Source organism: Panthera leo, chromosome C2 (genome assembly GCF_018350215.1).
Source record: "Panthera leo isolate Ple1 chromosome C2, P.leo_Ple1_pat1.1, whole genome shotgun sequence".
Taxonomy (NCBI): Eukaryota; Metazoa; Chordata; class Mammalia; order Carnivora; family Felidae; genus Panthera; species Panthera leo.
In genome coordinates this window covers 114,653,512-114,668,713 of record NC_056687.1, presented here as the reverse complement: position 1 = coordinate 114,668,713, position 15,202 = coordinate 114,653,512, and the positions used below count along the sequence as shown (strand labels likewise).

At 37.9% G+C, this 15,202-nt stretch overlaps 1 protein-coding gene across 1 annotated transcript in view; it reads right to left on the bottom strand.

Annotated features, from left to right (window-relative positions):
- LOC122230074 (ceruloplasmin-like) overlaps nt 1-11,680 on the bottom strand; it is a 29,890-nt gene extending 18,210 nt beyond the window's left edge. Inside the window, exons 1-11 of the mRNA XM_042955740.1 lie at nt 11,544-11,680; nt 11,482-11,506; nt 10,165-10,411; nt 8,518-8,730; nt 7,848-8,018; nt 6,780-7,022; nt 3,964-4,129; nt 2,032-2,162; nt 1,530-1,674; nt 1,088-1,095; nt 816-1,027 (exon numbers count right to left, since the gene is read on the bottom strand). Coding sequence (XP_042811674.1) covers nt 816-1,027; nt 1,088-1,095; nt 1,530-1,674; nt 2,032-2,162; nt 3,964-4,129; nt 6,780-7,022; nt 7,848-8,018; nt 8,518-8,730; nt 10,165-10,411; nt 11,482-11,506; nt 11,544-11,680 — 1,698 coding nt within the window. The remainder of the gene's footprint in view (nt 1-815; nt 1,028-1,087; nt 1,096-1,529; nt 1,675-2,031; nt 2,163-3,963; nt 4,130-6,779; nt 7,023-7,847; nt 8,019-8,517; nt 8,731-10,164; nt 10,412-11,481; nt 11,507-11,543) is intronic.
- Nucleotides 11,681-15,202: the final 3,522 nt, after the last annotated feature.

The window sequence follows — 15,202 nt, the reverse complement described above, 5'->3', positions numbered from 1 at the left end:
CCAACAGAAACATACACAAGGAACTATGGTAACCTGCAGAAACCACATTAATTAGTGAATATTGTGTGAAGGGCAGGAAGAGACCTTCAGAGTTTTAAAAATGTCTCCCGTTTCAGCAGGTAAAAGAAGAGGGCAAAATCAAAGAGATGTGAATTAGACTCTCTTCCCCAGGAACTAGCAAGCTAATTTTGCAGTGGAGCCAGAATTGTGTGTGCAGGTGGCAGGGAAGGAGGCATGGATTTGGAGGGATCAACAGGGCCTCGTATGTTGACTTCTGAGGCAACAAACTATAAAATGATTTTTCGTGTGGAGACTGTTATAGCTGGATTTGGAAGGAAGGGTTGTGGAGCTAATCTGAAGCAGAATGAGAGTGGAAACAGGAGTCAGGAGGTTAAAGAAATTCAGAAAGAGGAGATGGTGCCTCAAAAAAGCAGGGGTATTGGGAGTTTGGTGACTAATACTGAAGGTGAGAAAGGAGTTGTTGATGGAAGTCCTGGGCTGGGTGATGTCATTAACTAAGAGACAGAGTAGAGGCAAAAAGGCTGATTTACAGGAGAGAGGGGCAGGTAGTGGTTGTCCAGAGTGAGATAAAGAGTTAAAACAGTCAAGTGGAATTAGAGGTATCTGGAACATGGTAGGGTGGGTGTTCATCGGGCAGGGGAAGATACAGGCCTGGAGTTAAGAAAAGGATAGAATTGGGAGAATCAGCACACAGAAGAAATTGAAACTGTTGATTGCCACATTGCTTTTCCCCTGCAGTTCTGTCTCAGGCAACCTCTCACCAAGGCATAACCAGACATAGTTCCATGACTCACCTGTTTGCCGTCCTCTCCGAGACTTCCATTTCTGCACACAACAAGAGGCCCTACAAGGCCAGTGTTGATGTCTATTGTCATATTTACTGAGGAATAGTATAACCAAGTCAGGCAGTTGGGATCCACGGAGGTAGGACCTACATCTCTTGGAACTTCCCATGTATAGACAAATGTCATGCCAGGATTTACATGTGAGGAGGGTGGAGGGATACCTAGTAAGAAATAAATATTTGTGAAATAGGACCTAACACCAGAAGGACCCTGGGCTAGACTGTGAGATCTCTGTGAGCAAAGACTGTATCTTGCTCACCTCATAGCACCTTGGGTGGCAGTTGAAAGGTGTTAGGGATGGATTACTGCCATAATAAGGACACAGAGCTGTTATGATGTGAAAAGTGGGCTCATAATGATTTTAGGAAAATTTTTCTTTTCTTTTGATCTTATTTTTCAAATTTACTTGAGAGACAGTGCACGTGCGCACGCACTTGTGTGAGTGAGCAGAGGGGCAGAGAGAGAGAGAGAGAGAGAGAGAGAATCCCAAGCAGGCTCCATGCTCAGTGCAGAGCCTGCTGCGGGGCTCAATCTCATGACCCTAGCAGAAATCAAAAGTTCGAGGCTCAACCAACTGAGGCACCCAGGCGCCCAGGAGGAGTTTTATTTTCCAAATGACATTCTACTGCAGTATGGCTTGCTTGGACCTCCCTTGAGCTATACTTACCTCCTCCAGGTGTTTCGTAGAATGAGCCCTCGTTGCTCTTGTTGTAACGTAGTCCATGAGGATGAATGCTGAGTGGCAGGGAAGCATTGTTATAAAAAGTGATCTTGATGGTCTGTCCCACTTCTGCCTTAATGACAGGGCCTAGAAACCAACAGAATTAGCAGTTGTTCTCGGTTTTCACAAACACAATTGTCAGGTATGTTACTTGAGTAAGTTTCTTTTAGGAACAAATTAAAGAGATGATGTCATGAACCAGAAACACTTCCAACTTCAAGAGCTCTAGATGATGCAGGGTCTTTTTAGAAAGTCACTTTGGATCATATGAATATATTAATCTTATTGGATGTATAGAAATAAAAGACTATAGTTTAGAATTGCGTGAATCAGAATGTATTGTTTTCATAAGGTTATAAGATGACAGCTAAAATTTCTATTTTGATTGCACAGAATATGTACAAACAGTGTTTATAACCCTGCAAACTATGAATAGAATTTTACCAAGGATTCCAAGGTGCTTTTCTCTTGCCTTCTGTGTTCGGAAGGAAGCATCTGTGTATTCACGGTAAACTATTTTTTTGTAAGATCCTCCAATTCTGGTTGGGCTTTTTTCAAAATATACCTGGGATTCACTGTGCAGAGAAAATAGATACACAAAGAACTTTCAAATTAACAGTGATCATGTGAAAAGAAAGTAAGAATCTACATATATCTGGTTTAAAGTACTTGCAATTTATTTATAAAAGCAACACATGTTAATTTTAGAAAATTTGAAAAATGAGAAGAAATACGATGAAAATTTTAAAAATCTTCATAATCCCATTATCTACATATAATCACTGTCAACATTTTCCATGGATTTCTTTTCAGCCTTTTATCTATGCATGGGTATTTTTGTCTACCTGGTAGTTCACACTTTCTACTGGAATAAAAGACATTCTTTTTCAGTCAGGTAGTAACAAACACTACTTTTTAAACAACTATGTGCAGAGATGCTAGAATATTAAGATGAGAGATGTCATTCTTATTTTTAAACGTTATTATGATAAAATTAAGTTGGGTCCCCTGAGAAAAAGTATTCCCTAGCAGTGAAGTAGTGACTTGTCATACTAAGACATCAGAGAATTTCATAGCCAGGACAATCAAGCAAGCTGAAAAAAGAAAAAAAAAAAAAAAAAAAGAAAGAAAGAAATCTACTAATTCATACCTATTTTAGTTAATATACAATGAGAGTTGGACCTAACTCTGAATCTAATTTTTTCTCTAAGCCCAGATATCTTTCTAACAATTAATATAAAATTTCCATTACACGGATTGAGTAATTTGTTGATGAGCATTTAAGATGTAACAAAAAATATTCACTTGATATAACATTCTTAGTTTTCTCAAATTTTCTGTAAGCAAGTTGGAGAAAAATAAATATAATGGGAAATATTTCTTGGTGGTTTTAGAACTTGATATTTTCTGACATATAACTCATTCAACAGACCAGAAGGGTTAAAACTCCTATAATCTTTGGGGTGCCTAGGTGGTTCAGTTGGTTGAGCATCCAACTTCAGCTCAGGTCATGATCTCATGGTTCATGAGTTTGAGCCCCACATCAGGTTCTGTGCTGACAGCTCAGAGCCTGGAATCTGCTTCAGATTCTGTGTCTCCCTCTTTCTCTGCCCCACTCCTGCTCATGTTCTATCACTCTGTCTCTCAAAAATGAGTAAACATTAAAAAATTTTTTTTAAATAAATAAAACTCCTGTAATCTTTGAATTGGTAAATATAAAAGTCAGAAAGACTTTTTGTGTACTTTTAAATGCTGATGCCACAGTAATGTATTTTGGTCTTAGTTTGGGTCATTAAAAAAGCAACTGGTAATATAGTCTTAGGTGTTATTAAATAAAAAATATTTATAAAATGTGACTTAAGAATGTCACAGGAAAGAATTTTTAAAAAATAATTTAAAAAAGAATTTCATTTCTTCTTTTAATTAAGAAATTAAATTCTTAATTTTAAAAGAATTAAAAAAAATAATTTCACAGGAAATTATTTAATTATGCCTTTAGACCTTAGCAAGAAAGTATAAATTATACATGGCAACTTTTTGAATCTTTGTAAAATTGTTATTGATGACATTATCCACTATGTCTCATAATTATACATAATAAATCTATTTTAAAATTTAGTGCTAAGAAAAAACAATGAGCAAGTATGTTTTACTTTGCACTGGCTGTCAAGGCACAGGTAAAATAGAGAACTATTTTGTGTAGTAGTGATCCTTCGACTCAATATTTTCTAATTACCCATATAATTATTTGTCTACTTTTATTTTATCAGTACCTTTTTATTATAAGTTACTTAAATCCTTTTTAAGAGTAGCTGGTTATGAAAAAGTTCAATTATCTTTATTTAATCATAAATATTTTAATCCCTGAATGATTACCTTCCAGCGGCTGTTAAATTTTTTTTAGTGAAGAGATTTATACCAGATGGAGCATAGTTCCAAACAATTTCTTCAGCAGCAATATAGTAACGTATAATACGTGTCCCAGTAACATCTATTGAAGGTTTGTGGCAATTCGTTACATTGAAAAAGGCCTGCATGCTATCTGAAAAACAGTAAACCCAAGTAGAGAATGTTATTAAAACATTTTTCTTATTCCATATATATTTTGTATTTTAGTCAATAATATTGCAACGTCTCCTTTTTTGAGAAACTCAAAGCATTTTACTTCCAGACTCTGTGTAAAAACCTAAAATGTATGAAGCAAGTACAAAAAGCAGGATACCAAGATAATGTTAGAGGAACATATATTACCAAAGAATAATAACCACCATTGGACCAAACCCTAGAAGAAGATGGCACCTGTGTACCAGGAAGAATTTGAGAGTCTATTTGGCCAAAAACATCTTTCCTCATGGGTATAAAATTACTACCATCAGTCACAAATGAATTAGTTGATTTATTAGATTAACTAGTTGGCAGACAGAAAGAAAATCAAGGCAGGAACATTTCCATGAAGGCATCAGTCTTGTGCTTTGATTTCAGAGCACTGTCAGTGGCAGTGTAAATTAGGGTAACTTTTTGGAAGGCAATCTGACAGAATTTGTTGAAATTAAACACCTTCCAGTATATAATTTCACTTATTGGTAGTCAACTAAGAAAAATATTTGCATATACATAGAAAGATACAAATAAAAAATATGTAAATTATAAAATTGGTGATAAGCCAAAAAAGTGGAAGCAATTCAAATGCCAATCAGTAGGTAAATGGTTAAACAATTCAGGATACATTCCCAGTATGGAAAACTATACAACAATTTAAAAGAACAAGTTAGATGTATGGGGAACGCCATAGAAAAAATTTCAAGAAATGTCATAGAAAAGATTGCAAATAGTAGAAAATTATATGCAATATGAACTATTTATGTCAAACAAAACACAAAATATAGCTATGTATTTTTGTTTCTACATGTTCACATACATTATGTGAAAATGCATAGGAAACAGGTTTCCAAGTATTCGTACCCAGGGTGTAATGTCTGGGAGGGACAAGGATGGTGATGGGAGGGTTGGACTAACGGTGTGTTCTTAGACGCTCTAAAGACAAAAAACACAACATTTGATTTATTTGCTAATTTTTGTGGTCTAAACACTCCCACTGTGGGCAGTCTGAAGTTACCAAGAGTTTACCATTTGGCTGACTTAACTCTCAGCCCTCTTGAGCTAGCACAAGCTGGCCCACATGCATCACATTAGACTTTCACTCTTTCTGCCTGCTGTCTCCCACCTAATCCTCGCCCCACCTCTTTCCTTCCCCTTTCTGTCCTTCCTTTCTTTCCAGCAAAAGTCTACCCATGTATCCTGTAATTACTAACAACATAAAGTAAAATTTTAAATAAATTTTAAACACTTTTAAAAGAGTGGAGGTAAATTTTTAAAACCACAAACAATTCTAGGACTCAGAAAGAGATTGATTAAACACACGAAAAGCTATAGAGTCAATCAAATCAGACAAGGAACTCTAAGAAATTTCTTCAATTGTGCTTAGGGCCAACCCTATTTTTTCAGCAGAGTTGAGGGCCAGACCTGACTTGAAGACACCGTCTGCAAAGTAAATAACTAGGAAGAGTGGGGCTGAGTGTACATTTTCACCTGAAAATGATATTCCTTTCTAAGTGAGAAACTTTTTTTTAAATTTCTTTAAACTTTCATTTATTTTTGAGAAACAGAGAGATAGAGTGTGAGCCAGGGAGGGGCATCGAGAGTGAGAGACACAGAATCTGAAGCAGCCTCCAGGCTCCGAGCTGTCAGCAGAGCCAGAGCCCGATGTGGGGCTCAAACTCACGAACTGTGAGATCATGACCTGAGCTGAGATCAGATGCTCAAACAACTGAGCCACCCAGGTGCCCCTCTAAGTGAGAAACTTCTAATCATTAAAGTCGATCCTTGAGTTATGGGAACTTCATGGGGTTCTCTTTCCCATAGCCCTAGGAAGGCCACAGCATATAACAAATCCTGATAAATACTTGCTGTATACTTCTTTAAGTAATTAATTGAAGCATGATGCTAACCAAAGGATGAGACTTAGAAAAAGATGGGTTTTGATCAGAGAAGTAAACCCCATTTTTGTACAAAAAAAGAAAAGTGAAATTCTTCAGTTCTAATAACAACGATGTTTTTTGATTGAAAGGTAAAACAAAACATTTGCAAGATTATGTGTACAGTTTGATCCTATTTAAGAATAGAAAAGATTAATAACATCATAACTGGCCATCGTGTTATTCAATGGAGACTGTGAATGAAGAGGTAAATAAATGAAAATACGTAGGTTTCCTGAGTTCTGGGTTAGAATCATTTGATCCTACATAATTCCTGGCAATTCTTCTTATAGGGTTTTGTGCAAGTGTTTTAACTTCTTGAAACTTGTTTTCTCAACTAAAAAACAAACAGACAAATGGTAATATGTGCTATGACATTCAGGCTTTTCATAAGGCTCACCAACGAATAAATACAAAACTTTTTTTTTTTGTAAAAACAAAACAAAACATCCTAGTATATCTAAAAGGGTTCCTTTTTATGGAGTTAAGTGTCAGACACCTGGGTTCCAGTTCTAATCCCTTTACCGACTTTCCAAAAGGCAATGCCATCACCTCCCTAGAAATCAGTTTCTCCATTTGGAAGATAAGGCATCCGTGGTGGGTTGTAATCTTGAAAGTTCTCTGAACCTATATTACATAAAGGTAATAAATCCCTACCATATATCTGGCATCCCAGCTTCCATACTCCAGGGCCCTTGGCCACCATGAAGGCATCTTCCAGTGAGGCAGGGAAGACGGTGATGGTGTCCTTCCTGTGATTCCGAGATATCAGAGTTTGTCCGTGCAGATAGAGGGGGTGTGTGTCCAGCACACCACCCATGCCAACAATATACCACTTGACCCTGTCCTCTGAGCACATGGTGAGATTGGGCAGATTTCCATACATGTATCCGTTTATTGCTGAAAACCAACATATACTTTATTTTACTTTATCTATTTTTAAGTAAACTCTACTCCCAATTCAGGGCTCAAACTCACGACCCCGATTATCAAGAGTCACGTGCTCTACCAACTAAGCCAAGAAAACAAACGTGCCTTGATCTATCACACGTGGTAGATCAGGACCACATGCTGTACATTCTGCGCATTTCCTCATATTACACAAACCTCACCATGTCAGCATTCTTCTCACGCATAATCTACCAGAGGATTTGATTTATGTTTCACACACAAAGAGGCTATCAATATCTATATATCTATATATATCTATATAATCAGAAGTGTTAGAAGCACAGAGATTAGAGGAAAGAGGAGGAAGGTAAGCTGGAAGGCAGAGAGTAGAGCTGAGGAGAAAAGAATAGAAAGAAGCTAAGTCCCAGAAGGAAGAGAACAAGGATAGAGGTGACTGGGATAACGAGAGCATCTTTTTTGAAAAATCCTATGTAGAAACACATTTTCGTAAAATATCTGGTCAGTTATGTTTTTGTTCTTCCATAATATTTTATTACCTTAAAATTACATCCTTCCTATGTATTTCCCATGCACTTTTGATCAATATCAGACTATAGAAAACATATGCACCTACCTAACTTTATGTGCTACGACACTTTGCAAACCAGCAGGACTTACTAGACAACTCTTGCATATCAACCAGTGTGCCCTGGGCGAAAAACTGGAAAATGTAGACTCAACCACACAAACTTGAACAAAAGGAAATCACTAAATAGAACCACAGAAGTTAGAATTACAGGATATTATGAATAAGGAAGTTTTCTTTAATCTTACAGTGCATCTGATTGCTCTCCTGGAAGCCAGGATCACTAGCATTTACTTTGCCGGATTCAGTATACTTCTTAATGTTTTCATCGATATACCAGCTACTGTTTTCATTAGTTATAGATAACATCAAAACATAAGACCTGTCGATATTTTTTTCGGTGTCTCCATCCAGTGTGCCTGAAACATAAAGAACAACAAAACTTGCTTTTTGCAATAATTATTTTTGCTGCGAGATAAACTGGTGATTCTAACTGATTCAACTTAAAATATAAAAGTAAAATCTTGCACATCTACAGACAGAACCGTAAGGAGCAAAGCATGCAAGGAATAGGCAGACAACTTCTCATCTTCCTACTTTCTTGCACTCTGCTGATTCAACATATTTCTGTAGGAGAAAGGGGTCATTTTGTGAAAAGGTGGCACCAAGTGAAGTTTACCGGGTTTGACTACCATCTAGTGACCAACTTGCGTCACTGAACTTGAACTGAGGCCTCGGACTCACCATCGCCATCTAGTGCTCAGAGTCTGAGAGAGCAACTTTACTTTCTCGACTGGAGAATCAAGGTCAAAGCAGGAAAAGGGAGCTCATTTGATAGAAAAATTCCACTAGGAGAGCGAGGGAGAGCCCGCTTATTCTGGTTCTATTGCTACAATGAGATTTGAAAAAATATGTTACCTCTTTTACAAGTCAGAATTGGTCCAATAAGACCGGAAGCCACATCTTTTGGAGTGTCTACATGGGAGTGGTAAATCCGTGTCACACAGTTACTGTCATTGGGGCCAGGCCCCTGTTTTTCTTCTACATACCACTTGTAAGTATATTGTGCCCCTGGCTCCAGGCGATCATCTTCCTTTTGCCATCCTGTAGTATTATCAGGATAGAGAGCACCTAGAAAACATAATCTGCACTGTGGTCACAATAACTATTGGGCAGCACTGTTTTGAATGTGACTCATGCTTCTCTGTTAAGCCATAAATGTATGTTAATTTGCATTTTTAGAATCAAGTGAGCATTTCTCCCCTCCTCTTTCCTGCTTCCTGTCTCTTCTTCTTTAACTGGCATCCACCTGAATGTCCGGCTTGTCCAGTTTCTAGACTAAAGTGGAATGAGGCAAGCAGCATGATTGCATACCATTATCACCATTATTATGAATTCCAGAAATATTTACTGTGCATCTACTATATGCCTAGACCTTTGATACAGAAGTCTGGGCTCCTGAGTTGCCTTCCCTATTCTCTTCACTGCAAATTAGACTTGGGACCCCAGGCATCGAGAGGCATCCATGTGTCCTCCAAGCAGTCCACTAGAGTGCAAAAGTGGCCCTTTGTATAGCTTACGTTACCCTGAGCTATCACCCCAGTTCTGAATCTGGAGGCTTTCTCTTCTTTCTTTCTTCTTTTCCTAGAATTTTGCCTCAGATCTTTCTCTCTTGAGGCTGGAGCCCTCATAACTATGAATAAAATTCCTCCATTCAATAGACGATTTGGAAGCATGGTCAACTGCTCACACATTTACCCATCTTTCAAGACCCTCCTTTCTCCACGCTGAACACAAAACCTTCTTTGTTGGCTTTTTCTTTCCTTCCTTTTTCCAGCACCATTAGGCAACTGTGAGTGTTGATGTTTGGGAGACAAGATACTGTCTGGAAAAAAATCATTGCTCTTGATGCTGATGTTTTCAAGAGGCTAATCCTCATCCATGAGGAAGTGAAGTGAGGTGGGGGTAGAATAGTATTTCTGCTAACCTAACATTTTCTCATGAGTGTCTCCTACCCCCCCCCAAAAAAAAAATAGTGAAAATGACCCATGCTTTCTCCATTAAGCCATGAATATAGTTAGTTTGTGTTATTATTACTAGTGAAAAGTAAAAAGTATGTTTTCTTTCCCAGGAATTGCAGAAGAGTAGTCACTTATTCAAGATGAGAAAATGAAAAAGGATTGTCTTGGATATAAACATCAGGGGCCCCTGGGTGGCTCAGTCAGTTAAGTGTCCGACTTCAGCTCAGGTCATGATCTCACGGTTCGTGAGTTCGAGCCCTGCATCAGGCTGTGTGCTGACAGCTGAGAACCTGGAGCCTGTTTGGATTCTGTGTCTCCCTCTCCGTCTGCCCCTCCCCAACTGTTCCTCCCCAACTTGTGCTCTGTTTCTCTCTCAAAAAATGAATAAACATTAAAAAAAATTTTTTTAAAGACATCAAAAGTAAGAGTCTGCATTCATCCCAAATGACTACTAGTTGATAATTACCCTGCTTTCCCTGATGTGATGGGCTCATACTTTCCATAAACAACAACTCAGAAATATAAGGTAAGAGAATCTACTTACCTTCATTTTCTTTAGTGTAGCTGAGTCCATGAGGATGGAAACTATAGATTCTTGAAGCAAAATTTTTTACATGTACATAAATGAAGTCTCCAGTCTCTGCCTTAATTATTGGACCTAAAAATCCCAACCAGGATGGTTTTTCAATGATCGTTTGAAATGTGTCATTAGTATACTGAAAATACAAAGCCTTTTTATAAACAGATCCTATCCTGTTTGGGCCTCGTTGTAGATATACATAGGACTGAAACTCTCTGTAAAAAATAAAGAAACAAAAAGCAAGAACTTTAACATATTTTGACAGGAAAGAAAAAATGTTAAATCAACTCAAACTAGAAGTAAGAAGATTTGCAGTCTGATTTTGATAGACAAAATTCAAGACACTAGAGAAAATGCTAAGGGAGTTTAAAAAAAAAAAAAGGTACTGTAGGCAAGGAGAATGTTTGGAGTATGTGATGAAGAGATCAAATACAAATACAAATATACATGGCATTTTGGTTTGCAGGACTTAACAAATTTTTTGTACTAAGCCACAAGAAGGTTTCTAACCTCACTTGAAGGGTAATTTAGATCTCGAGCATTAGATCAATTCTTATGACTTAGAATTATTTACATGTTTAAATGGATTTGTATATTTGTTGGTAGACTTAGGGTCATTTTGCCAACAAACATGGTAAATCAGAACCCCGTCCATAACCTCTAGATTTCTTCCTCCCAATTATTTGAAAAGAGAAATCAAGAAGACAGCTGCAATTTTTACAATCTCCATCACACCCTCCATATCAGAAGAAAAAATGTTGTTTCGTATCTTGAGCACCACACAAAGTTGATGATAATCACAGAATTAGAGATGATCCCTGAAATAATGTTCCATGATGGCAAGAGTGGTGACAATTCTAAAAGGAATAATTTTGGAGTGCCTGGGTGGCTCAGTCAGTTGAGCGTCTGACTTCGGCTCAGGTCATGATCCCACGGCTTGTGGGTTTGGCCTTGTGTTGGGCACTGTGCTGACAGCTCAGAGCCTGGAGCCTGCTTCAGATTCTGTGTCTCCCTCTCTCTCTGCCCCTCCCCTGCTCATGCTCTCTCTCTGTCTCTCAAAAATAAGTAAAGGTTAAAAAAATTTTTAAAGGAATGATTTCTGATTTCTATCAATATCTGTCTTCCGTGCTATGCTTAGCTAAATAAATAAATAAATGCAAAAACAGAAAACAAACAAACAAAGGAACAAAAGGAAGTGGTTCTAATAACAAATGTGCCCTTAAAGGGTCAATCATGGGAAATTTTTCATCAGCATTTTATCAGTGAATAACAATTATCAACTTTTGTTTCTGATAGCAACTTTTCCCTGCAAAGGTATTACTTACTGATCTTCTGAAAAAGGCTTCCCATTGAGCATATTTTTACCAGTAGGAGCATAGTTCCAAGTGGTTTCTTTGATGCCTATGCTGTAGTGCCTATCTTTTGCCCAACCTGGAGAACTAACAAAAAACAGAAACATTAATGGTAAAAGGGCCTTCATTTTGAAGCCCTAAGCCTGGAGAGGCTAAATGAGTGATGCCTGCCTTTCTTTTATAATCCAGGCTTTCTTCCTTTATTTGTATCCATTTACATAAATCAGGGTTGCATAAGAGTCCGTCATGTGTTTCATCTACACATACGTCATTTTGGTTCTAAATGCATTTAGTTTTCATTAGTCAGGCTGGGTAAAATGTTGCACAACCAATAGAGAACACTGATTCTTCGCCAGTATTAGAGCTTGCTTGAATTACTGGGTACATAGGCTACCCAGATCATCTATCATCCCGGGACAATTATTATCTACTCCTAAATTACTGGAATTGTCTGCAGTTTACTCTCCAGCCTCCACTTTCCCACTGTTCCAGTCCATCTATGTACCATTCCCCGATTCTTCATTATATGTTAATTTTAATAATTTGTTCCTCTAGATGCTAATTTAAATTCCTTGTCATTTAATACTTTACATCATTCTCAAATTTCTTGAGATCGAAGACTATCCATAATCTAGCTCCCAATCTGATATTCCAAGTTCGTCTCCATAATTCGACTTCAGTATCCCTTCTCTCTGGGAAGTTGACTGAGTAGGGACACAGAGCAGGGTGCGGAGGAATACCTGAGCACCGCGATCAGACAGCTCTGAGTTTGCATTTTACTTAACTCTGCCACTTAACCCGCTGTGTAACCTGTGTGTAATTGTGGAGCTCAATTCCTTCACTTATCAAATGATAGTAACAATTACTTTCCCAATTAGGAAGTTGTGAAAATTAGATAAAACAGCACACATTATAGAGGACCTTGGGGACACATGAGGAGCCTGGTACACAGTCAGCCTTTAGCAAATGTTATTTACCTTCTTCCTCCCCATTGTTAGAGTGGGCTTTCTGAATTCATCTGATAATATGCACACCCAATCCCCAGCCTGATATTTCCTCCCTCCCCTTCTCCCTTCCTCGTCTTATCCAAATTTTTCCCATTTTTCAAGCCTCCTGAGATTTTACCTCCTCAGTGAAGACTGCCATGATTATTTCGGCCTATAGACACCTCTCTCTTTCTGAATTCACCAGCTACAGTGTCCAGGCCTGGTAGTTAACCACACAGTTTTGTACTGTTGTTTAAATTTTCATGGACTTTCTTTACTCCCAACAGATTGTAAATTGTACAGATTTCTTCTTTTTATTCTGTATATCCTCTAGGAATGTCAAGGAATAAATGCTAAATTTTTTGGAACAAATAAATAGAGTGCCTTTGCCACAGTTACAGTAAGTAAGGAAAGGAACAGGAGTCTTTGCCATTGATTTATGTGTCATCATATATTGGGATATCTGTTACTATTAGACCTTGTTTGAGACTTTCCATTTAGAAAGCCACAATGCCTTTCAACAGTTAGAGTGGTATTCTGACTTAGGTTTAGAAATGCACACTTAGGAATATTAAGGCATTGCAATCATATAACATGTATTATTTTGCAGCTTGCTCTTATTTCTCAACTACATGTTTGAGACACCTTTACATATCACTGCCTAGAAGTCTACTTCTTTCATTTTAAGTGCAACATGTTTTTATCATGAATGTAATTTCTTTATTTTTTAAAACATACAAGATCAAAGTATATTTTTCCTGGGTGTTCAGACTGATGTCTATACTAACTTAAGAAAGTGCCAAAAAAGGGGGGGGGGTACATATCAAACACACATACAGCACTGAGAAGAGATAGGATTATTATATTTATTTCTTACAAGGAGAATGCATTTCTATATTACTTGATTCTAAAAATCAAAGTATTTGCATTTTTTCTTTCTTGCATTAAAAAATAATGAGGCTATAGGGGCACCTGGGTGGCTCAGTCAGTTAAGCGTCCAACTTCAACTCAGGTCATGATCTCATGGTTCATGAGTTTGAGCCCCACATCAGGCTCTGTGCTGACAGCTCAGAGCCTGGAGCCTGCTTTAGATTCTGTATCTCCCTCTCTCTCTACCCCTCCCCCACTCATGCTCTGTCTTTCTCTCTCAAAAACAAATAAACATTAAAAAAAATTTTTTTTAAAGAGGCTATCAATCTTCCTCATAAGCAACAGTTGCTAAATTCTACCAAAATCAAAACTTCTATGTTGTTGTATCACAAAACTTATTCACATTTGTGAATTCTTAGGTGAGTTTTAAAAGGAAGTTGGGCTGGGACGCTTGGGCGGCTCAGTTGGTTAAGTACCTAACTTTGGCCCATGTCATGATCTCATGGCTCATGGGTTTGGGGCCCCATGTCAGGCTCTGTGCTAACAGCTCAAAGCCTGGATCCTGCTTCAGATCCTGTGTCTCCCTCTCTCTCTGCCCCTGCTCTGCCTGAGCTCTGTCTCTCTCTTTCTCTTTCTCAAAAATAAATAAACAAACATTAAAAGGAAGTTGGGTAAACAGTCCACTGCTTTGGTAGGTTTTAAGGTCACCAGAAGACATTGGAAGAAATTCAGAAAAGCTGGGCCTGGTGGGACCTCGGTGTGTGGAGAAACTGCCCATAGAAAAATCAAGAGGAAAGGATTCACAAGTGGCACCCTTTGGGAAACAGTTGAAAGGGTTGAAGAGAAGATCCAGACATGGGTCAGACATGTGGGTCTTATGAGAGAGAGGAGTTTAAGATGGGCTCTATGGTTTCAAGGAGGAAATCCATGGGTTGGAATAGTTGGTTCACATATTTAGCTCTGGATATGGAAGAACCTTAGGACCTTCCCTGTGGTCTAGACCAGTAGCTGTGGAAGAATCTACCCATCACGTAGGGGCGGCAAGATCCCTTAAATGGGTTTTCTAATGTCTCTTTATCCTGAAATTCTGTGACTTCTTTCCTCATCCTCCCAGAAACATTAATTTTATTCTGGAAGGTGGATAATAGAAGACCCATTCAGCTGACTGTTTTTTTGTTTTTTTTTTTTTTAACTCAGTAAGTACCCTAAGAAATGAAAAGTCTAGTGTATTCAAATCAAATAAATCTATCTCCAGTTCCCAACTCCACCATTTATTAGCTGTGTGATTTGGAATGAGTTGCATAATCATTCTGAACCCAAGTCCCCTTATCTGTAACATGAGGGTAATAATAATCAAAGTTTGGTGGTCCAGTGAGGACCTAGCTTCTAGTCTGTCAAAGAAAGTTAAACATCCTCCCCTCAGACAATGAAAATGGTGTTGGTAAATATTCTTTTTTCTTCTTCTTCTTCTCAACAAATGAATAGGGAAACTGACTTCTTTTTTTTTCTTTTCTTTTTTTTTTTTTTTTTTTTTTGTGTGGTGGTAGTGGTGGTGGTTGGGTAGGGAGGAGGTTGGAAGGAGGTACTTTTTCTTAGATAATGTTATATTTTATGGATTGGCAAAATAAAAATTTCTGCCCTTCCCTTCCTGCATAGCCCTCAATACATCCGTCTTGGTACAGCAGTATTTGAAGTTGGTAACCATTATTTGATTATATTCTTGGTTTGTATCCCAAGAACATAAGGCAACTTACTTAGCTAAGCTTTATTGAATTTGGCTCAAATGTATAAGCT